Below are 23,290 nucleotides of genomic sequence, written 5' to 3'. Positions count from 1 at the left end.
GGGCTAGAATAACCATGCATTCATTTGATGTACTTTATTGAAGAATGACACACAGTAGCTGCGGCTAGTCTTAGCATTAAACATCATTAAACAGCTATATTACCTGTGCAGCATAACACAGTGAATCCACTTGGTGAAATGGGTCAGCCAGTATTATTGTCTGGTCAATATCACATATTTGTGAGCTGCTGTTTATGCCAGCTTCACCATGGTGATGAAGGTTTGGTAGATGACATGGAAACTGAAATGTAAAGATGAAACTCTTCCTGATATTCTAAGAAATACACCCAGTTAATTCAGAACATCTGACTTTTGGCACAGGGCTCTACTTATCCTCTGTTTTGTCTGCCTCTGTCTATTCACCTCCCTTTATGTAAAAATGCCTTTCCTTAAGATAGATTAGTTGTATGTGCAAGAAGTTCTTGCTTGTGTGTTTACTAGTAAGAAAGTGATGAAGAGGTTGTATGTGCAAGAAGTTCTTGCTTGTGCATTTAGTAGTAAGAAAGTGATGAAGAGAGTAACTGTTTTCATTGTGCCCTATGTGTAAATTAGATTACCATCACTGATGCAGACCTCAGTGTGAAAAAAAAAAATGCTGGAGCAAAAACTGAGAATGTGCCCTACTGACACACAACTGCACCGGCAGCATTTGCAGCCATAAGCCTCTAGACAGGAGGTACAGCAACACAGAGCTAAAGAGCATGTGGCAGAACCAAAGATGCGGCAGACTTCAGAGAGAAACATGTGAAAATAAAAAAGAAACAGGAAAGGGAAGCATGTGATGGAGGACAGACCTAAAAGCGGGAGAAGGAGGCCAAGAGTGCAATGGGGGGAGGGGAAAGCCATGACAGGATACCAATATGGAGGTAAAGGGAGGAGATGAGGAATAGTGAGGAGACAGAGAGGGAAGCTGCATAACAGAGAGACAGAGAAGAGCATGGCACTACATGAAACACAGCAGAACAGGGAGTGCAGCAAGGGATGGTGTCTTATAAACTAACAGTCATGTTGTAATATCTAACAAAAAGAGACCAAAGATGGAGTATACCACTTATAGGAGAGGGCGTTGAAAGTGGACAGAGACATTAAAAGGAAATCTTAAAACATAACAGCTTTTAAAAGGTTTACATGAAAACCTGCGTGCAGGAGTATAAGATAGGTGGATGCAGAAAATGTCAGAGAGCAAATAGAAGAGAGGAACACAAGGAAAACAGAAAGCTGTCAACATTATGTACATTTGTTGTGAATGCAGAAACAAAGCCACATAAAATAAGCCTTCTTTTCTCCAGCTGCTGAAATTGCAGCACACACCCTCTTGCTGTAACAGATGCGTCCCCTCTCTGTTTCCCTGACATTTGGCTTGTAGTCTTACCCTCTCTCCCTACAATACTGGCTACAGGTTACTGGAGAAAATGTGCTCACCTGCCTAACATAACATTCACAGCCCCACAAAACACAGGCATCACTGACTGTGAGTGATTTTCAGTGTGGGCACTCGGCATGCAGACACAACTGCAAATGCCAGCCAAGCAGACAGACAAAAGCCACTGGGGCAAGCAGCCACACCCCCAGCGAAATGTGCATAGAGAATGACATTATACAGGGAACATGCAATTTACAGGCTCCTGCTTCACAGTAATCAAAATCAAAATTGCCTAATTGCACACAGTATGAGTACATTTAAAAATGTTATAATGTTTATTTGTATAAGTAATATAGATTAACTTTAATCGTGTCCAATATGTCTGCATTAAGGCAAAAATTACTTGAATGATGTTTGAACATGATGGGTTGATTCATCAGCTGACCAAATAGCATCCCATGTGCTGGCCTTCTGCATGCATAATCCACCCTCATCTGAGGCTGTTTTTTTTTTTTAATCCTCCAAACTATGGGGAAAAGCCATGGCAAACTAATTCAGGTCCAATGATACACAATTCAGTAAGACACAACTCTTTTTGGATGCACAACCAGCTCACAGTGTAACCAAACAGAACCAGTGTGGTACACTGATAACTCCCTGCACTTGTTAGTGTTAATAAGATGCACTCAAATTTAATCACAACGGTAAATCTTTTCTGGGCATCTGCTGTCCAGGCACAGCTTACCACCAGTAGCAGTGTTGCAAAACATGTGATGCCTCACGCTCTTTGTCTCTCACACATTTGCACGTGCACATAAAATATGCATACATACACAATGTAACAGGCAGTTATTACTATCTAGTAGAGCAAATTCAGAGAAAGTTGAAAATGTGTTTTCCATACAGACATTTTCAGTGCAGGAAATCTAAGTTTGACCCAGTTATTTGAGGAAAAAGATTATATCCTTACCACAAAATATTTAATTAGAAGCTTCTCTATTTCTGACTTCACACTAACTTCTCTATCTGCACCATCTGCTTCACAATAGAGGATTTCACTGTCCATGTGTTTCTACCTAAATAAAGCAATTTTCATTAAATACTGTAAGATGTCTATAGATGAGCTGTACAAAAGCGACTTCCCCTCCCCCTCCTCTTCTGCTTTCTCTCTCTCACCCCCCTCCCTCCTTCATCCTCTTTTGCTGCTGTTGCTAGGACTGCTCAGCACACACTGGTCTGTGGAAACCAGTAGTCTCAGAGAGGTGGATCTCCCCATGTGTTGCTATGGGCAACACACAGTGTTTGACAAAAGATAAGACAAGAAGCCTTGCAGAACTTCACACATGTGGTAAAATATGACCAAATTTATTTAGCCTTTCAAATGCACCATCTGCACAGAAGCTAGTGTGTATAGTATATACTGTATATATGTGAACCATACACCCCTTTCTACATTGCTTAGTATGTTTTCAATCCAATCAAAGTAAAATAGTAGAACATATTTTTGTTCATTGCTTTGCAGTCATGTAAGTCACACTGAAGCAAAGTGTTCCAACCTCACTGCACTGGCTGTACATTGAGATTCACTGCACACCAGCCCCAGATTCTCTCCCCCCCTTTCTCTAAGCTCCAGCCATTCATGGCTCTTTTAATCACCTGAACTACATCAACAAACAAAGACTTCAAATAACTCTGTTAGCTGGGTAGTCACTTCTTTACTCGAACACAAAACATCCCTAACAGAGAAGACACATAAAACAGAAAAAAGTGTACAAGTGAAAAGAGAACTACACCTATGTATACATAGAAGCCTAATCTGCTAAGGTAAAAGGTTTTCTTAGTTTCAAAGTAAGTGTATGGCCTACTGTTTATAAGGCAATGGCCTGAACAGTACAGTCTGGATTATTATGAGGTGATTCTGATTTTTAGTACAAAAGGACCCAGCAGCTTCAAGGTGCAAACACAGCACAGTACAGTCCATTGTGTAATTCCGGCCTGTGTGAGAACTAACCACACAACCACCTGTAAATGAACAACTTTGCCAACCACTTGTTTTGAAAAGAATGTGTGATTCAGTATTTTTGCTATTATTATGATCTACAGCTCCTCAGTCACTAGCATTCATACCTGAACTGATGTGATATAAAGTAATGTTTCTTACCTCAGATATCCTCCTCCTGTCAGGGAGCACTAGTGTATTTGCGTGGCTGCCCGGGACTATAGTAGATCCTGTACTCATCCTGGGTCCAACTAACATGTACCGTTTGTCTCCAGATCTGTACTGGATGCTGTGACACAGTGTCCCGTCATAATTAGCCTCTTGTAGATATTTAGAAGTATAGTCTGTGGATTTGGAGCACTGCATCGCGATCAGCACGATGATACTGATGAGGAAAAGTACAGACACTGAGCCCAAAGTTATCATCAGGTAAAAAGTCACATTAGTGTCCTCATCATCTTTTTTTGCTGCACTTTTAACATCAGAAGCTGCAAAAGCCTCTTTGGGCTCCACAAGCTTGACAACCACAGTAGCTGTTGCTGAGAGGGACACGTTGCCATTGTCTTTTACCAGTATGACCAGTTTGTGCTCAGCCTCGTCTGTCTCAGTGAATGAGCGAAGTGTCCTGATCTGTCCTGTGTAGCGGTCCAAACCAAAGAGACTGTGGTCAGTATGTTCCTGCAGTGAGAAGAGCAACCAGCCGTTATATCCTATATCAGGGTCATAGGCTCTGACTTTAGTCACCAAGTGTCCTGCGTTCACATTGCGGGGGATCTCCTCCACACCTTGAGCAGACCCGTTGGAGCTGAGTGGATACAGGATGACTGGAGGGTTGTCGTTCTGATCCAGGATGAACACGTTGACTGTGACGTTGCTGCTCAGTGACGGAGTTCCAGAATCTGTGGCCACAACGTGAAACTGGAACGTTTTCACTGTTTCAAAGTCAAAACTCTTTAGTGCCACAATGTCTCCGTTTTCTGAGTTAATATTTACAAAATGGCCGGTACTGTCTCCACTACTGTCCCTCTGAATGTGATAGGAAATGCGCGCATTATCACTATCATCAAGGTCAGATGCCCTGACTGAAAACACTGGTGCTACCAGGTCATTATTTTCAGTAATATAGAACATATATGGGCTCAGTGAAAACTGCGGTCTGTTGTCGTTCACATCTGATATAACCACACTTATCATCTTTTCAGATGAGAGTGATGGTTCACCAGTGTCCTTTGCAACAACTGTGAGTTCATAAAAAGACTTCTGTTCTCTGTCCAATTGAGACATGGTCACTATGGCGTACATGTTATCCTGCAATGATGGAACTACAGTGAAAGGGACTTCTTCGCGTATAAAGCAAGAAACTTTTCCATTGAGGCCTGAATCCAAATCACTGACGCTGATCAAAGCTACAGTTGTCCCAATTCTAGAATCCTCAGAAACTGATTTGGAAAATGATGTAACTTCTATTTCTGGAGGATTATCATTAAGGTCGTTTACCTTTATGATCACGGTTTTGTCTGTGGACAAAGGGATGGAGCCCTTATCTGAAGCTTGTATATCAACTTCATAGCTTTTCTTCTCTTCAAAATCAATCACACCTGTCACTATAATTTCGCCAGTCTTTGGGTTTATGTGAAATAATTTTTGCAAAGTCATATCCACTTCTTTACCAAATGAATAAACAATTTCACTGTTTACACCTTCATCCAGATCTGTCGCATTAACTTGAATAACTAACGTGCCAGGGGCTGTGTTTTCATTTAGAATAGCAGAATACACATCTTTTGTAAAAACGGGCGAATTATCATTAACATCAAGCACCTGAATGAGTATTTCTATTGTTCCAGACCTCGCCGGCCTCCCACCATCAATAGCTAAAAGCAAAAGCCTGTGTTCTTTCATGGCCTCTCTGTCTAACTGTTTCTGTAAAATCAGAAATGGCATCTTAACGTCTTCACCTCTCTCCTTAACTTCCAAACGGAAGTGATCATTGGGGCTTAATTTATACTGCTGGACAGAAAACTGACCACCATCTGGGTCTCTCGCAGGTTGCAGCTGGAACCGTGCTCCCGGTAATGCTGATTCAAATATCTCCAGTCGTTTCTCCTTCTCGGGAAAGGTGGGGGAATGATCGTTCACATCCAGCACCTCTATGGTCACATAATGGATTTCCAGAGGATTTTCCAGCACTGTCTTAAGGTTGATCAGGCACGCGTTGCTTCGTTCACAGATCTCTTCCCTGTCCACCTTCCTACTGACATACAGAATACCGTCGTCCTTATTCAAATGAAAAAGAGGTTCCGTTGAGCTGCCAACAATGCGATACTCTCTATCTTTCAGCGTCACCTTATCAATTCCCAAGTCTTTCGCTATGTTTCCAACAACACTTCCTTCTTTCACTTCTTCGGAGATAGAGTATCTGATCTGAGCTGAAGCGTCGCTCCAAAATGTTACCAAAGCCACAATGTAAGCGACGGATCCCCATCGTTTTCTCCACACCTGCCTTGCGCTTTGTTCCATTATGTTTGCAAAATAATAACTCCGGGATTTATAATTGCGCGAAAAAGAAATAATAACCAGCTTTATTCCTTGGCATACCGCTCCCCATCCCCAAAACGACGTTGCAAATGATGCAGTGCTAGTTGCGTGTTTGAACCTTTTACAAAATATAGGGTTGGACCTAATAGTGATGACGAAAACACCAGATACAGTATTTGCTATTTTACTGACACCATCCGATTCAGATCGTTATAGCAACACTCTTCATCTGAAGCCTATCAAAATGTAATGTTTAAATAGCAACCACAACACTTGGCAAAGGAGACAAACACCCTGTTCCAGTTATAACACAGACATAAGTTGAGTTATTCGGATATACCTACTGAGTGCGGCCAAAATCAGTTACCGCTTCCAAGAACTGTCATTTCAAACAATCCACACCACTACGACGTTCTTGTTTCTGTGACATTTAAGAAGAAATACAAGCATTCAGCACCACCGACAGAAAACTACACCAAGACCCTTCCGCATAAATTTAATTAACCTACTCTGCATCAGTCTAAGTCACACACCGTAGATCTTCAACTATCCAACAACAAGACGCCGCTATGTGTATTCAAAAGATATTAGCCCGAGGTTAGTCAGAGTAAATCCAGTCCATTTAATAACTTGGTATTTTATTCATTATACATTTATAATCAAAAAGAAGATTTAACTGTATTTAACAGCTTATTGATTTGGCATTTCTTATTCTGTATTGCCAAGTGTCATGGACATGAGCGCGCAGATATCAGCACCATGGAAAGCGAATAACGCCAGTTATACTTCAGCCACTCGTCGTGTTTTAACTCATATTACAGAAGGAGGAAAGTTCAAATCACACTGTGGTCTAAGTGAAATTCCAGTTCGACACGTTGCAACCTGTTCTTTGATTATTTAAACTGTTATAATACTGATTTTGTGAGCATACAAAATAACAAATGGATGGATCCACATGTACATTAAAGCTACGCTAACAACTGTTATGGATAACTATGTATATTATCATTTGTACTTCTTGTGTGTACCAGCCAAATGTGCAAGCTCAAAAGTTTCTTATGGCATCAAGCAAATATAATACATTTACTATGTGGGTGATTGAATAAATTAAGAACAAATGAAAAAAAGAACACTGCCACCGCAAACAAGCCAGATATTTACACACAAACAAAGTCCTACCTCCTCAGACATCCTCCTCCTGTCAGGGAGCACTAGTGTGTTCGCGTGGCTGCCCGGGACTATAGTAGATCCTGTACTCATCCTGGGTCCAACTAACATGTACCGTTTGTCTCCAGATCTGTACTGGATGCTGTGACACAGTGTCCCGTCATAATTAGCCTCTTGTAGATATTTAGAAGTATAGTCTGTGGATTTGGAGCACTGCATCGCGATCAGCACGATGATACTGATGAGGAAAAGTACAGACACTGAGCCCAAAGTTATCATCAGGTAAAAAGTCACATTAGTGTCCTCATCATCTTTTTTTGCTGCACTTTTAACATCAGAAGCTGCAAAAGCCTCTTTGGGCTCCACAAGCTTGACAACCACAGTAGCTGTTGCTGAGAGGGACACGTTGCCATTGTCTTTTACCAGTATGACCAGTTTGTGCTCAGCCTCGTCTGTCTCAGTGAATGAGCGAAGTGTCCTGATCTGTCCTGTGTAGCGGTCCAAACCAAAGAGACTGTGGTCAGTATGTTCCTGCAGTGAGAAGAGCAACCAGCCGTTATATCCTATATCAGGGTCATAGGCTCTGACTTTAGTCACCAAGTGTCCTGCGTTCACATTGCGGGGGATCTCCTCCACACCTTGAGCAGACCCGTTGGAGCTGAGTGGATACAGGATGACTGGAGGGTTGTCGTTCTGATCCAGGATGAACACGTTGACTGTGACGTTGCTGCTCAGTGACGGAGTTCCAGAATCTGTGGCCACAACGTGGAACTGGAACGTTTTCACTGTTTCAAAGTCAAAACTCTTTAGCGCCACAATGTCTCCATTCTCAGAGTTAATGTTTAGAAATGAAGCCATTTTATTACCTTCCCTTACATCCCTGACAATATGATAGGAAATGTGCGCATTCTCATTCTCATCTCGATCAGAAGCTTTAACCAAAAACACAGAGGCTCCTGGCTCATTATTCTCAGTGACATAGAAAGTATAGGGACTCAGTAAAAACTCTGGAGTGTTGTCATTCACATCTGACACCACAACGCTTATTGTCTTTTCACTTGATAATGGAGGTTGACCAGCGTCTTTTGCAGTTATTGTCAAGTCATAATGTGACTGTTTCTCTCTGTCCAGAGGAGATTTGGTTACTAATGAAAACATTTTGTCTTTTACGGATGGAGATAAAGCAAAAGGAACATCCTCTTCTATGGAGCAAATAACTTTTCCATTAAGACCAGTGTCCAAATCATTTACACTGATCAGAGCAACTGTGGTTCCAGGTCTGGAGTCTTCAGGGATCGAGCTGGAAAATGAGGTAACTTCAATCTCAGGTGCATTGTCATTCACATCAACTATCTGGATAATGACACTTTTTTGTGTAGCCAGTGGAGCCAGACCTTTGTCTTCTGCTTGGATTTCAATTTCATATTTGTCTTTGTCCTCGTAATCTATGAGAGCTTTTACAGCTATTTCACCTGTTGATGGGTTTATTTCAAAAAGCTTAAACAATTCACGATTCACACTGTTACTAAATGAGTAAACCAAATCTCCGTTCGGACCATCATCTAAGTCAGTTGCATTCACTTGGATAACTGTCGTACCTGCTGGAGCATTTTCATCAAGCCTGACAGAATAAATATCTTTAGAGAAAACTGGTGCATTATCGTTTACATCCAAAACATTTACTGTAATAATAATCTCGCCAGATTTCGGAGGTTTACCTCCATCCACTGCGGTCAGTACTAATGAGTGGCTTCCCTTTGTTTCCCTATCTAAAGATTTTTGCACGATTAATACAGGTATTTTACCATCTTCTCCTTTATCCCTAACGTCCAAACGGAAGTAGTCACTGGGGCTAAGCTTATACTGCTGAACTGAGAAAACACCGACGTCTGAATCTCGTGCAGCTTGTAAGGGAATACGTGCTCCAGGCAGCACGGACTCTGAAATTTCCAGCGTTTTTTCTTTCTCGGGAAACATGGGTGAATGATCATTTACATCAAGGACTTCCACGCCCACATAATGCATCTCCAGTGGGTTTTCTAGTACGATTTTTAGATTTACCATACACGTATTGCTCCGCTCGCACACCTCTTCTCTGTCAATCTTCTTTCTCACATACAAGATGCCATTGTTCACATCTACGTAAAAAAGAGGCTCTGGAGCACTAGAAACAATCCGATACCTCCTGTCTGTCAGTGTGCTTTTATCTAATCCCAAGTCTTTTGCTGTATTCCCAACCACAGTTCCTACATTAACTTCTTCAGAGATGGAATATCTTAATTGGGCCGAAGCCACAGTCCACAAAAGCACAACCACAAATCCGAACCACCGTCTTCTGGCCCTTCCTGCTCCGCATCCTCTTTGTTCCATTCTTAAAAACAAACCTCGTTCTGACTCCTCAGTGATTTAATAATCGCGTTGTACGAAATTAACCCAATGCATCTAGATGTGCATATATTCGGTCCATAAAAAAAAGAAAAATGTTTAAAAATACGGGATAACATATACATACAGCCTGCTCCAGGTTGACAAGCGTTTCAGCCAGTTTCGAAGCGAGATTGCTTTAAAAAAAGAGGTGGAACCAAAATGTAGTGACAAGCCAAAGCAGTTATTTTCATGACATAGTGACACCGTGCGATCTCATTGTTCACTACAAGGAAATCAAAGTGACTACAGCTTTTTTAAATCAGAATATTAATGGAAAGATTATTTTTTTTACCGTGACTCTGTCCGCACATCGCAATCCTATCAGCACCATGGAGAACGAATAACACCGGTTCTAATTCAACAGAGCCACAGATTCGACGTTAAATTATATTAACAAATTTAGGAAAGTTTCAATCACATCGTGATCTAGGTGATAGTGCAGTATATCAGACACTTTACAAAATAAAAGTATATTATATTATTAATGTGGTTTTCAAAGTATACGGAATAACAAATGGATGAATCCACATATATGACAAGCTGCATTTAACAACTGTTATAGTTAAAACCACATTATAACGTTATACAATAAATTATATCTAGATGATTGATATAACGTTATACAATAAATAATTATATCTAGATGATAGCAACAATGCAAGCCATAAGCAATAAGTATGCAAGCCAAACCTAGTTATTGCACTTTCCATAATCCATGATACCTCCCTCCATGCAACGAAACCAAGTTATTACACTCATATGTTAAGGGCGGAAACTGATGGTGTAAGATTTCACGGCTTGAGGATAAAAGCCATTTTTGAATCTATTAGTTCTGGATTTGATCAATTTGTACCTTTTCCCAGAGGTCAATAAGGTAAACAGCCCGTATCCAGGATGAGTATTGTCCAAAGAAATGTATCTGGCCTTTTTTTGGAGACGATCTGTATAAATATCACTGGTGGGGGGAAGTGGTGAGCCAATGGATTTTTCTGCTGCGCTAACCATACAGCTACTAAACCATGCGGTGCAGCAATAGGTCAGAATGCTCTCTATTGCTTATCTATAAAAGTTTATCAATAGAGTCTGAAGGAGGCGGGCGTTCCTTAGTTTTCTGAGGAAGTGAAGGCTTACCAAAGACTGTCTCACCTGATAAGAGATATGTGTATTCCAAGTGAGGTTGGCAGAGATATGCACACCAAGGAACTTAAAGCTGTCTACCCTCTGAACCTCCGTTGCTCGTATACAGAGGGGAGAGTGTACAATACATTTGGATTTCCTGTAATCCGCCACAATTTTCCTTTGTCTATGAAGTAACTCCAGGTTATTGTCCTCACACCATTGCACGAGATGTTGAATCTCCCCGCGTAATGCAATTCGTTATTGTTTGAAATCAGTCCTATTACTGTAGTGTCATCAGCAAATTTGACAATTGTATTAGTAGAGTGAATAGGGGCACAGTCATAAGTGAATAAAGAATATAACAAAGGACTAAGGACTGTTTTAATGGCTACATCCTCTGTTCACCTACCTGATCTATATGAAAATTGGTAATGATCTAGGTCGTCAGGCATAGCAGCTTTAATAATAGGAAGTATGAGTCTTTCAAAGCATTTAGTGATAATGGGTGTGAGGGCAACAGGGCAAATACAGCTTGCATAGCTCACTGTGTTTTTCTTGGGCACCGGGATTATGGTAGCTGACTTGAGGCAGGTTGGAACTACAGCCTGCAGAAGGGAGAGATTGAATATGGTGGTGAATACCTCCGCTAGCTGGTCCGCACATGCCTGTAAAATCCTTCCTGGTACGCCATCAGGGCCAATAGCTTTCCTTATGTTGACTCTGTATTCGATAGATCAGTGGGAAGTGTTGTAAGGGCTGCATCCTCTGTTCACCTACCTGATCTATATGCAAATTGGTAATGATCTAGGTCGGCAGGCACAGCAGCTTTAATAATAGGAAGTATGAATATTTCAAAGCATTTAGTGATAATGGGTGTGAGGGCAACAGGGCAAATACAGCTTGCACTTAACTTTGTCCTACCTCTTCAGATATCCTCCTCCTGTCAGGGAGCACTAGAGTGTTCGCGTGGCTGCCCGGGACTATAGTAGATCCTGTACTCATCCTGGGTCCAACTAACATGTACCGTTTGTCTCCAGATCTGTACTGGATGCTGTGACACAGTGTCCCGTCATAATTAGCCTCTTGTAGATATTTAGAAGTATAGTCTGTGGATTTGGAGCACTGCATCGCGATCAGCACGATGATACTGATGAGGAAAAGTACAGACACTGAGCCCAAAGTTATCATCAGGTAAAAAGTCACATTAGTGTCCTCATCATCTTTTTTTGCTGCACTTTTAACATCAGAAGCTGCAAAAGCCTCTTTGGGCTCCACAAGCTTGACAACCACAGTAGCTGTTGCTGAGAGGGACACGTTGCCATTGTCTTTTACCAGTATGACCAGTTTGTGCTCAGCCTCGTCTGTCTCAGTGAATGAGCGAAGTGTCCTGATCTGTCCTGTGTAGCGGTCCAAACCAAAGAGACTGTGGTCAGTATGTTCCTGCAGTGAGAAGAGCAACCAGCCGTTATATCCTATATCAGGGTCATAGGCTCTGACTTTAGTCACCAAGTGTCCTGCGTTCACATTGCGGGGGATCTCCTCCACACCTTCAGCAGACCCGTTGGAGCTGAGTGGATACAGGATGACTGGAGGGGTGTCGTTCTGATCCAGGATGAACACGTTGACTGTGACGTTGCTGCTCAGTGACGGAGTTCCAGAATCTGTGGCCACAACGTGGAACTGGAACGTTTTCACTGTTTCAAAGTCAAAACTCTTTAGCGCCACAATGTCTCCATTCTCAGAGTTAATGTTTAGAAATGAAGCCATTTTATTACCTTCCCTTACATCCCTGACAATATGATAGGAAATGTGCGCATTCTCATTCTCATCTCGATCAGAAGCTTTAACCAAAAACACAGAGGCTCCTGGCTCATTATTCTCAGTGACATAGAAAGTATAGGGACTCAGTAAAAACTCTGGAGTGTTGTCATTCACATCTGACACCACAACGCTTATTGTCTTTTCACTTGATAATGGAGGTTGACCAGCGTCTTTTGCAGTTATTGTCAAGTCATAATGTGACTGTTTCTCTCTGTCCAGAGGAGATTTGGTTACTAATGAAAACATTTTGTCTTTTACGGATGGAGATAAAGCAAAAGGAACATCCTCTTCTATGGAGCAAATAACTTTTCCATTAAGTCCAGAGTCCAAATCATTTACACTGATCAGAGCAACTGTGGTTCCAGGTCTGGAGTCTTCAGGGATCGAGCTGGAAAATGAGGTAACTTCAATCTCAGGTGCATTGTCATTCACATCAACTATCTGGATTATAACGCTTTTCTCTGTAGTTAATGGAGCGAAACCTCTATCGGACGCTTGGATTTCAATTTCATATCTGTCCTTTTGTTCATAGTCTATGGTATTTTTCACAGTTATCTCACCTGTTGATGAGTTGATGTTAAATAGCGTGAACAGGTTAGAGCTCACACTGTTACCAAATGAGAAAAAGATCTCTCCATTCTGACCGTCATCTAAATCAGTTGCATTCACTTGTACGACAGTGGTGCCTACAGGAGCATTTTCATTGAGCATGACTGAGTAAATATCCTTAGAGAAAATGGGGGTGTTATCATTAACATCCAACACAATAACTAGAATATTCATTTTACCAGATTTCGGGGGTTTGCCCCCATCCAGCGCCGTCAACACTAAGGTGTGACTTCCTGCTGTCTCCCTATCCAAAGATTTTTGCAGAACTAAAATTGGTACTTTACCATCTTCTCCTTTATCTTTAACCTCCAAACGGAAGTGATCGTTGGTGCTGAGTTTATAATCCTGCACTGAGAACTGACCACTGTCTGCATCCCGTGAAGGTTTTAGTTGAAATCGTGCTCCAGGCAAAACGGACTCTGAAATTTCTAACGTTTTCTCTTCCTCTGGGAAACTGGGAGAATGGTCATTTATGTCCAGTACCTCCACTTCCACGTAGTGAACTTCCAGTGGATTTTCCAGCACGGTTTTCAGATTTATTAAACATGTACTGCTCTGTGCGCACACCTCTTCTCTGTCAATCTTTCTGCTCACATACAGGATACCATCATTCTGATTTACATAGAAAAGAGGATCCGCATTACTAGAAACAACGCGATACTTCCTGTGTTTCAGTGCGTTTTTATCTAATCCCAGGTCTTTTGCAACATTTCCCACCACAGTTCCTTCGTTAATCTCCTCAGAGATTGAATATCTCAATTGCGCCGAGGCCACACTCCACAGCAGCACAGCGACCACACAGCCTACTAAACATCGTCTCCCCATTCGTTCCTCGTATTTTCTTTGTTCCATGGTTAAACGCGATATCGTCAGTAATCACTCACAAGAAACCAACTGCATTGCAGTGATCGAATATAACACTTCAATGCGTGAAAATATTCTTCCGCTCCCTGTAACGATGGAAATAAACGTAGACAGAGGATTACCAAAATCAGCAGCAAGCTCCAAGACGACTGGTTTAAAATAGAACACCTCCTATGAGGAGGTGGAACCAAATGCATGACGACAAACACATGTAATGCTGACTTTTACCATTACACGGACCCCATGCGGTCTACACTCTCACTGCAGAATATCAAACCCTTTTAGCGAATTAGGTGAATCATAAGTGGTGCGTGTTGGTATTTTGGTAATTATTTTTCTCGAGGCATTGCCCAAAATGTGCGGGATAAATAAGAAGACTTCTCACTCTTAACACAAAACCCATCTGCAGTAAAACTTAAAACCAACCTTTTCTAAATGTTGAAGGAATTCGCCCTAACACGTGATAATATCTTGACTTCAAATGATTAAGTAGCCCACCGACATTAGGGTAGTGTGGTATGTAGTTACTTAGAACTTCTCCCCTCTGGACGGCGCTACACAACCCTGTGCACCAAAGCATCCAGACACCAGAACAGTTAGTCAACGGTGCTATCACTATAATTTGGAGTCAAATTGCTTGTGAGTTCAACACAGCTGGCCTGTAAAGCGAATTCTGACTGTGATCTGTACGCTAAAACTTTTGAACGCTTTCAGAAACTGACAGCAAACATGTTAAGAACCACAGACAGCGATCTCTGCTAACGTTACTTCAGTCCAGCCACGTTTCCTGATAGTATTCCTTTTCAAGTGTGTTGATGATGCTGGTATCTTTAAGACAATCCATTCGGTGTTTATTAAACGCTTTGTCTTGGTTTAACCATGAACACTGTAGCACTGTTTTTGCCAGAACAACTTAACCATGCTTTACTTTCTACTCTAATATAATTGGACAGGAAAATTCTACCTGATATATTGATTATAAAGATAATTTTCCTCAAAGCATGTTTGCTGTGCCCAGTTGTTAACCATTTTTCTTTTTGTAAAATCCAAATACATGTATATTATTCCTTACCTCCTCAGATATCCTCCTCCTGTCAGGGAGCACTAGAGTGTTCGCGTGGCTGCCTGGGACTATAGTAGATCCTGTACTCATCCTGGGTCCCACTAACATGTACCGTTTGTCTCCAGATCTGTACTGGATGCTGTGACACAGTGTCCCGTCATAATTAGCCTCTTGTAGATATTTAGAAGTATAGTCTGTGGATTTGGAGCACTGCATCGCGATCAGCACGATGATACTGATGAGGAAAAGTACAGACACTGAGCCCAAAGTTATCATCAGGTAAAAAGTCACATTAGTGTCCTCATCATCTTTTTTTGCTGCACTTTTAACATCAGAAGCTGCAAAAGCCTCTTTGGGCTCCACAAGCTTGACAACCACAGTAGCTGTTGCTGAGAGGGACACGTTGCCATTGTCTTTTACCAGTATGACCAGTTTGTGCTCAGCCTCGTCTGTCTCAGTGAATGAGCGAAGTGTCCTGATCTGTCCTGTGTAGCGGTCCAAACCAAAGAGACTGTGGTCAGTATGTTCCTGCAGTGAGAAGAGCAACCAGCCGTTATATCCTATATCAGGGTCATAGGCTCTGACTTTAGTCACCAAGTGTCCTGCGTTCACATTGCGGGGGATCTCCTCCACACCTTGAGCAGAGCCGTTGGAGCTGAGTGGATACAGGATGACTGGAGGGTTGTCGTTCTGATCCAGGATGAACACGTTGACTGTGACGTTGCTGCTCAGTGACGGAGTTCCAGAATCTGTGGCCACAACGTGGAACTGGAACGTTTTCACTGTTTCAAAGTCAAAACTCTTTAGCGCCACAATGTCTCCATTCTCAGAGTTAATGTTTAGAAATGAAGCCATTTTATTACCTTCCCTTACATCCCTGACAATATGATAGGAAATGCGCGCATTTTCATTCTCATCTCGATCAGAAGCTTTAACCAAAAACACAGAGGCTCCTGGCTCATTATTCTCAGTGACATAGAAAGTATAGGGACTCAGTAAAAACTCTGGAGTGTTGTCATTCACATCTGACACCACAACGCTTATTGTCTTTTCACTTGATAATGGAGGTTGACCAGCGTCTTTTGCAGTTATTGTCAAGTCATAATGTGACTGTTTCTCTCTGTCCAGAGGAGATTTGGTTACTAATGAAAACATTTTGTCTTGTATGGAAGGTGATAAAACAAAAGGAACATCCTCTTCTATGGAGCAAATAACTTTTCCATTAAGTCCAGAGTCCAAATCATTTACACTGATCAGAGCAACTGTGGTTCCAGGTCTGGAGTCTTCAGGGATCGAGCTGGAAAATGAGGTAACTTCAATCTCAGGTGCATTGTCATTCACGTCAACTATCTTGATAGTAACACTTTTTTCTGTTGTAAGAGGAGCTATGCCTTTATCTGATGCCTCAATTTCAATTTCATATTTGTCCTTCTCCTCATAGTCTAATAAACCATTAACAACTATCTCACCTGTTGATGGATCTATGTCAAAAAGTTTTAAAATATTTTGATTCATGCTGTTGCTAAATGAGTAAACAATGTCTCCGTTCTGACCATCATCCAGATCAGTCGCATTCACTTGTATGACCGTGGTACCTATTGGAGCGTTTTCATTAAGCATCACTGAATAAACATCTTTGGAGAAAACAGGCGCGTTATCGTTAATATCCAAGACATTCACTCTAATATTCATTTGGCCAGACCTCGAGGGTTTCCCTCCATCCAGTGCCGTTAGTACTAATGAGTGGCTGCCCTCAGTCTCCCTGTCTAAAGATTTTTGTACAACTAATATAGGTATTTTACCATCGTCTCCTTTATCTTTAACTTCCAAACGGAAGTGATCGTTGTGGCTAAGTTTATATTGCTGCACTGAGAACTGACCACTGTCTGCATCCCGTGAAGGTTTTAGCTGAAATCGTGCTCCAGGCAACACGGACTCTGAAATTTCTAACCGTTTCTCTTCCTCTGGGAAAATTGGAGAATGGTCATTTATGTCCAGTACCTCCACTTCCACGTAGTGAACTTCTAGTGGGTTTTCCAGCACTGTTTTCAGATTTATTAAACACGTACTGCTCTGTGCGCACACCTCTTCTCTGTCAATCTTTCTGCTCACACGCAGGATGCCATCATTCTGATTTACGTGGAAAAGAGGATCCGCATTACTAGAAACAACGCGATACTTCCTGTCTTTCAGTGTGCCTTTATCCAATCCCAGATCTTTTGCTATATTTCCAACCACAGTTCCTTCGTTAACTTCCTCAGAAATTGAGTATCTTAACTGCGCCGAGGCCACACTCCACAGCAGCACAACGACCACACAGCCGACCACATATCCTCTCGCCCTTCGAGGCTTGCATCTTCTTTGTTCCATGGTTAAATCAGAAATCATCAGTAATCCATCACAAGGACAGTAGCTACGTCTTAAAATTAGAAGCCAGCACGTTTGTTTTTTTATAATCCCTCTTTTCCCGTATAAGCTGACACGGTGGCAAACAAAGGCAACAATAAGAACCGAAGACACTGTGCTAAAGCCGAAGTGAGACTGTTGTCGAGAGGTGGAACCAAAATGCAATGACGACAGGTTCGTGTAAAGCTTGTCATTATACTGACACCATGCGAAGAAGTATCTCACTGCACAACACTGGGAGAGTTTGTAGCACATAATAAAGGTTAAATGTTTATCGGTTTCTGTCAGTCTTTGACTAAAGGTAGTTGAGTAATAGAAAGGAGAAGAGGTGGCGGAGTGTACTGAAAAATATGTTCAAGTAAAGTTAAAAGCGAGACACTGAATATGTTTGTAGGATGGTATAGGATATAACATTTGGAAGTACTACTTATTGTGATCTTACTTTATGAATTAAATCGCTGAAATTGTGTATTTTGCGGTTTGACACTTGTTAAAGTTTAAGAAAACATATTGGAAAAATGGGAACAAACCCTTTCCACCATGGACACAGATAACTATTGACTGCAGTTGGGGCCTGCTACATTTAGTAAAATTATTATACTTATTCTTTCAAACTTATTTTCCAGTACTTCACCAATTAGTCTTGCGTAATTTCTTTCTTCCATGCTGTCAAATTGTAGTCATTTCGGGAGAGCGTGTGCTATGTGTTGACTATGGTTGAGCATGGTATGGACATAATGATTCCACTGGTGCAACTAACTTATATTCACAACCACCCAGCCCTTGAATACGTATTTCTCTTGTCACCTAAACGCAGAAAATAAGATAACTGAATACACATTTATAACATCCGCATTTCTAAACGCCCTATGTGTGTAAAAAGGAAAATAGGAAGGCATCATTATTATAGGTTAGTATATTATAATGTATATTATTATTAGTATATATTAAAGTAAACACTGTGCTAAGTCAAACTTAAAAGAATTAGAATGTGTAGAGGATTTAGTAAACTAGTCAGACAAAAAAATCACATAACCATTCACTGTTAATTTTTACCAAAACCCAGGTTAGCCGCTGTTAATATAAAAGAAGTTATGTTGTTAACCCGACAAAAGGATTACACCAGCAATGCAAAACCACGGAAGAGCAAACAGATTCACTATCAGAGCTTACTACACAAAATTAAACCATGGAATGATAAAAGCCTATGCAGTCACTGTCATGAGAAGTTCACGCAAATACCGTTAAGAGTGAAATGTTGCTGGTTGAACATTCAACGTTGCATCATATAGGCTACTGATACCATGTATGTTTCTCCAAAGCATCGTCTTTATGGACAAGTACTTGCTGATTATCTTTGGGTAAAAGGTCTATTAAATTTGTCCTACCTCTTCAGATATCCTCCTCCTGTCAGGGAGCACTAGTGTGTTCGCGTGGCTGCCCGGGACTATAGTAGATCCTGTACTCATCCTGGGTCCAACTAACATGTACCGTTTGTCTCCAGATCTGTACTGGATGCTGTGACACAGTGTCCCGTCATAATTAGCCTCTTGTAGATATTTAGAAGTATAGTCTGTGGATTTGGAGCACTGCATCGCGATCAGCACGATGATACTGATGAGGAAAAGTACAGACACTGAGCCCAAAGTTATCATCAGGTAAAAAGTCACATTAGTGTCCTCATCATCTTTTTTTGCTGCACTTTTAACATCAGAAGCTGCAAAAGCCTCTTTGGGCTCCACAAGCTTGACAACCACAGTAGCTGTTGCTGAGAGGGACACGTTGCCATTGTCTTTTACCAGTATGACCAGTTTGTGCTCAGCCTCGTCTGTCTCAGTGAATGAGCGAAGTGTCCTGATCTGTCCTGTGTAGCGGTCCAAACCAAAGAGACTGTGGTCAGTATGTTCCTGCAGTGAGAAGAGCAACCAGCCGTTATATCCGGAGTTCCAGAATCTGTGGCCACAACGTGGAACTGGAACGTTTTCACTGTTTCAAAGTCAAAACTCTTTAGCGCCACAATGTCTCCATTCTCAGAGTTAATGTTTAGAAATGAAGCCATTTTATTACCTTCCCTTACATCCCTGACAATATGATAGGAAATGTGCGCATTCTCATTCTCATCTCGATCAGAAGCTTTAACCAAAAACACAGAGGCTCCTGGCTCATTATTCTCAGTGACATAGAAAGTATAGGGACTCAGTAAAAACTCTGGAGTGTTGTCATTCACATCTGACACCACAACGCTTATTGTCTTTTCACTTGATAATGGAGGTTGACCAGCGTCTTTTGCAGTTATTGTCAAGTCATAATGTGACTGTTTCTCTCTGTCCAGAGGAGATTTGGTTACTAATGAAAACATTTTGTCTTTTACGGATGGAGATAAAGCAAAAGGAACATCCTCTTCTATGGAGCAAATAACTTTTCCATTAAGACCAGTGTCCAAATCATTTACACTGATCAGAGCAACTGTGGTTCCAGGTCTGGAGTCTTCAGGGATCGAGCTGGAAAATGAGGTAACTTCAATCTCAGGTGCATTGTCATTCACGTCAACTATCTTGATAGTAACACTTTTTTCTGTCGTAAGAGGAGCTATGCCTTTATCTGATGCTTGAACTTCGATTTCATATTTGTCCTTCTCCTCATAGTCTAATATACCATTAACAACAATTTCACCTGTTGATGGATCTATGTCAAAAAGTTTTTTTATATTTTGATTCATACTTTTGGTAAACGAGTATCCATTCTGACCGTCATCTAAATCAGTTGCATTCACTTGTACGACAGTGGTGCCTACAGGAGCATTTTCATTGAGCATGACTGAGTAAATATCCTTAGAGAAAATGGGGGTGTTATCATTAACATCCAACACAATAACTAGAATATTCATTTTACCAGATTTCGGGGGTTTGCCCCCATCCAGCGCCGTCAACACTAAGGTGTGACTTCCTGCTGTCTCCCTATCCAAAGATTTTTGCAGAACTAAAATTGGTACTTTACCATCTTCTCCTTTATCTTTAACCTCCAAACGGAAGTGATCGTTGGTGCTGAGTTTATAATCCTGCACTGAGAACTGACCACTGTCTGCATCCCGTGAAGGTTTTAGTTGAAATCGTGCTCCAGGCAACACGGACTCTGAAATCTCCAGGTCCGTCTCTTTGTCTGGGAAATTGGGAGAATGATCGTTTAAATCCATCACTTCCACTTCCACGTAGTGAACTTCCAGTGGGTTTTCCAGCACTGTTTTCAGATTTATTAAACACGTACTGCTCTGTGCGCACACCTCTTCTCTGTCAATCTTTCTGCTCACATACAGGATACCATCGTTTTGATTTACATAGAAAAGAGGTTCAGTATTACTAGAAACAACGCGATACTTCCTGTCTTTCAGTGTGTTTTTATCTAATCCCAGGTCTTTTGCTATATTTCCAACCACAGTTCCTTCGTTAACTTCCTCATAGATTGAATATCTTAACTGCGCCGAGGCCACACTCCACAGCAGCAGAACAGCCACACAGCAAAGCAAACATCCTCTCGCCCTTCGAGGCTCGCGTCTTCTTTGTTCCATAGTTAATCCAATATGTATCAATAATCCATCACAGGACCAATTAAATGCCTTGTATCGACACTATCCAACGATTTTCTATTTGTAAATAATCATTCACTTCCCATGTAGTCAGAAATTAGAGCAAACCTCCCGTTTACGAGAACAAGCATATAACCGATCCTGCCATTGACGAAGCGAGAATGTTGTTAGGAGGCGGACCGCAAGAGCAGTGAGGACTAGATAAGGAAACGCTGACTTTTTACATTGCACTGACACCATGCGCCCCATTCTCTCTCTGCAGGAAAATAAAAGATGTCCTGCACAGACGTTCAAGTGGTAGAAGTGTTTGTTTTTTTGCCATTGCAAATCTCTGTGCAAAGTTAGTGTAGTATATGGAAAGAGACCAGGAAATCGGGAAGATAAAATACGTTTTGATAATTGTGTAAAACATAGGCAACATGATTATTTCCTGTGCTTATTGTTCTATGACTTATGACACTACGATAACGAAATTACTGACAGAAACTAAAGCCAAACGCTTTCAGTACCACGGACAGCGGCCACAACGTGTTGCAGTTCAAGGAAACGTTTGTATTGAGGCAGTATGAAAACTTCTTAGGTTCAGTATTAACGAGTGAAAGAACATGGGCTGGTTTTTCCCGATGCCATACTGTGCTTGTAATCCTACCGAATGGGAAAGCTTATTTTGTAATGTGTTGTTAATGGCTAAGTGAAGTATTGAGGAAGCACACTGACCAAAATGAAATAAGGCAATTTCAATTTGATCTTTCCCAACTTCCAATCAGACAAAATGGGAAATCATAACAGAACAAACAAATAAACAAATAAAAACATAATAAAGTGTTGTTTAACTATTACAATGTAAGCTAATTAACTATGTATTTATCAATCTGAAATTAAGCCATAAAAGCAGAGAAACCCAGGGAAGCCAATTGACACAATACGATGTTATTCAGAGAAATATATCTGAAATCTTTAGTAAACAAACATTACAGTTTTCACTTAAATTTGTCCTACCTCCTCAGACATCCTCCTCCTGTCAGGGAGCACTAGTGTGTTCGCGTGGCTGCCCGGGACTATAGTAGATCCTGTACTCATCCTGGGTCCAACTAACATGTACCGTTTGTCTCCAGATCTGTACTGGATGCTGTGACACAGTGTCCCGTCATAATTAGCCTCTTGTAGATATTTAGAAGTATAGTCTGTGGATTTGGAGCACTGCATCGCGATCAGCACGATGATACTGATGAGGAAAAGTACAGACACTGAGCCCAAAGTTATCATCAGGTAAAAAGTCACATTAGTGTCCTCATCATCTTTTTTTGCTGCACTTTTAACATCAGAAGCTGCAAAAGCCTCTTTGGGCTCCACAAGCTTGACAACCACAGTAGCTGTTGCTGAGAGGGACACGTTGCCATTGTCTTTTACCAGTATGACCAGTTTGTGCTCAGCCTCGTCTGTCTCAGTGAATGAGCGAAGTGTCCTGATCTGTCCTGTGTAGCGGTCCAAACCAAAGAGACTGTGGTCAGTATGTTCCTGCAGTGAGAAGAGCAACCAGCCGTTATATCCTATATCAGGGTCATAGGCTCTGACTTTAGTCACCAAGTGTCCTGCGTTCACATTGCGGGGGATCTCCTCCACACCTTCAGCAGACCCGTTGGAGCTGAGTGGATACAGGATGACTGGAGGGTTGTCGTTCTGATCCAGGATGAACACGTTGACTGTGACGTTGCTGCTCAGTGACGGAGTTCCCGAATCTGTGGCCACAACGTGGAACTGGAACGTTTTCACTGTTTCAAAGTCAAAACTCGTTAGCGCCACAATGTCTCCATTCTCAGAGTTAATGTTTAGAAATGAAGCCATTTTATTACCTTCCCTTACATCCCTGACAATATGATAGGAAATGTGCGCATTCTCATTCTCATCTCGATCAGAAGCTTTAACCAAAAACACAGAGGCTCCTGGCTCATTATTCTCAGTGACATAGAAAGTATAGGGGCTCAGTAAAAACTCTGGAGTGTTGTCATTCACATCTGACACCACAACGCTTATTGTCTTTTCACTTGATAATGGAGGTTGACCAGCGTCTTTTGCAGTTATTGTCAAGTCATAATGTGACTGTTTCTCTCTGTCCAGAGGAGATTTGGTTACTAATGAAAACATTTTGTCTTTTACGGATGGAGATAAAGCAAAAGGAACATCCTCTTCTATGGAGCAAATAACTTTTCCATTAAGTCCAGAGTCCAAATCATTTACACTGATCAGAGCAACTGTGGTTCCAGGTCTGGAGTCTTCAGGGATCGAGCTGGAAAATGAGGTAACTTCAATCTCAGGTGCATTGTCATTCAC

The 23,290-nt window shown here is 41.4% G+C and overlaps 2 protein-coding genes across 6 annotated transcripts in view; both read right to left on the bottom strand.

Moving 5' to 3' along the window:
- The window catches only part of LOC109951825 (protocadherin alpha-3-like), a 23,302-nt gene extending 5,788 nt beyond the window's left edge, over positions 1–17,514 (bottom strand). For 2 of the 5 annotated variants that reach the window (XM_020586535.1, XM_020586532.1), the window contains exon 1: positions 7,080–9,598. In XM_020586535.1, coding sequence (XP_020442191.1) covers positions 7,080–9,437 — 2,358 coding nt within the window. In that variant the 5' untranslated portion in view covers positions 9,438–9,598. Of the gene's footprint in view, positions 1–3,524; positions 6,017–7,079; positions 9,599–11,534; positions 14,042–14,979 lie in introns of those variants that run through there. The other 3 variants (XM_020586533.1, XM_020586534.1, XM_020586536.1) reach the window with 3 other exon arrangements.
- A 1,235-nt stretch (positions 17,515–18,749) lies between these two features.
- LOC109951813 (protocadherin beta-8-like) overlaps positions 18,750–23,290 on the bottom strand; it is an 8,490-nt gene continuing 3,949 nt past the window's right edge. The window contains exons 2-3 of the mRNA XM_020586514.1: positions 21,959–23,258; positions 18,750–19,283 (exon numbers count right to left, since the gene is read on the bottom strand). Of these exons, the coding sequence (XP_020442170.1) occupies positions 18,750–19,283; positions 21,959–23,258 (1,834 nt within the window). The remainder of the gene's footprint in view (positions 19,284–21,958; positions 23,259–23,290) is intronic.

Source organism: Monopterus albus, unplaced genomic scaffold (genome assembly GCF_001952655.1).
Source record: "Monopterus albus unplaced genomic scaffold, M_albus_1.0 scaffold411.1, whole genome shotgun sequence".
Classification (NCBI taxonomy): Eukaryota; Metazoa; Chordata; class Actinopteri; order Synbranchiformes; family Synbranchidae; genus Monopterus; species Monopterus albus.
The sequence above is the reverse complement of the archived record's forward strand: the minus strand, read 5'-3'. Positions and strand labels throughout refer to the sequence as shown.